We start from the raw sequence: 850 nt of genomic DNA on the forward strand, positions 1-850 counted from the left end.
TACACACACACACACACACACGCACACACACACACACACACACACACCGTGCCTGGCGTATGCCCCCCCCCCAATTTCGCTTCTGCTTAATCGAATGTAAACCCCGCCTCCACACATACATATGCACGCCCCATGCACACACGCTGCACAGGTACCTGGTGATTGAGACGCGCAAGGACGGCACCAAGTTCACCCACAAGCCGCTGCGCGAGGCGGCGGAGCGGCTCAACGCCGCCAGCGGCCAGTACGGCGCGGTGCAGGCGGAGCTGGTGCAGCAGGTGGGGGGAGGAGAGGGGGAGGAGGGAGGAGAGAGGGGGGGGAGGAGGGAGAGGGCGGAGAGTGTTTATGTGTGTGTATGTGTGCGGGTGGGTGGGTGGGTGAGTGTGGGTGTGGGTGTGTACGTTGATGCGCATATTCGCATCCACATAACCCTCCTTTACACACCCCTGCTGTCCCGCCCCTGCCTGGTATCCGGACCTCCCTCCACGCTCCTGCTCTTCCTCTCCATCTTCCCCGCCCCACAACGCGCCTGCTATACTCCTGTTCCTGGCTACGCCTTCACTTCTTAAATGTTCATGAATGTAACCCCGCCCCCTACCCACTCCTACGCCTGCTGTCTACTTCGCTACACTTCTCTGTACCAATCTTTGCAACCCCCCTCCCCCGCCCGCCCGGCCCCGCAGGTGGTGTCTGTGGCCGCCACGTTTGTGGAGGTGTGGGAGGAGGTGGGGGCGCTGCTGGGCGAGCTGGACGTGCTGCTGGCATTCGCGGAGGCGGCCTGCGTGGCGCCCACACCCTACGTGCGGTGAGGCGGAGGGGGAGGGGCAGGAGGAGGAGGAGGAGGAGGACG

The 850-nt window shown here is 63.6% G+C and overlaps 1 protein-coding gene across 1 annotated transcript in view; it reads left to right on the top strand.

Annotated features, from left to right (window-relative positions):
* The window catches only part of CHLRE_01g003463v5 (uncharacterized protein), an 11,992-nt gene that overhangs the window by 6,778 nt on the left and 4,364 nt on the right, over positions 1-850 (top strand). The window contains exons 12-13 of the mRNA XM_043058143.1: positions 152-278; positions 684-805. Coding sequence (XP_042928057.1) covers positions 152-278; positions 684-805 — 249 coding nt within the window. The remainder of the gene's footprint in view (positions 1-151; positions 279-683; positions 806-850) is intronic.

This window comes from Chlamydomonas reinhardtii, chromosome 1, assembly GCF_000002595.2.
Source record: "Chlamydomonas reinhardtii strain CC-503 cw92 mt+ chromosome 1, whole genome shotgun sequence".
Lineage (NCBI taxonomy): Eukaryota > Viridiplantae > Chlorophyta > Chlorophyceae > Chlamydomonadales > Chlamydomonadaceae > Chlamydomonas > Chlamydomonas reinhardtii.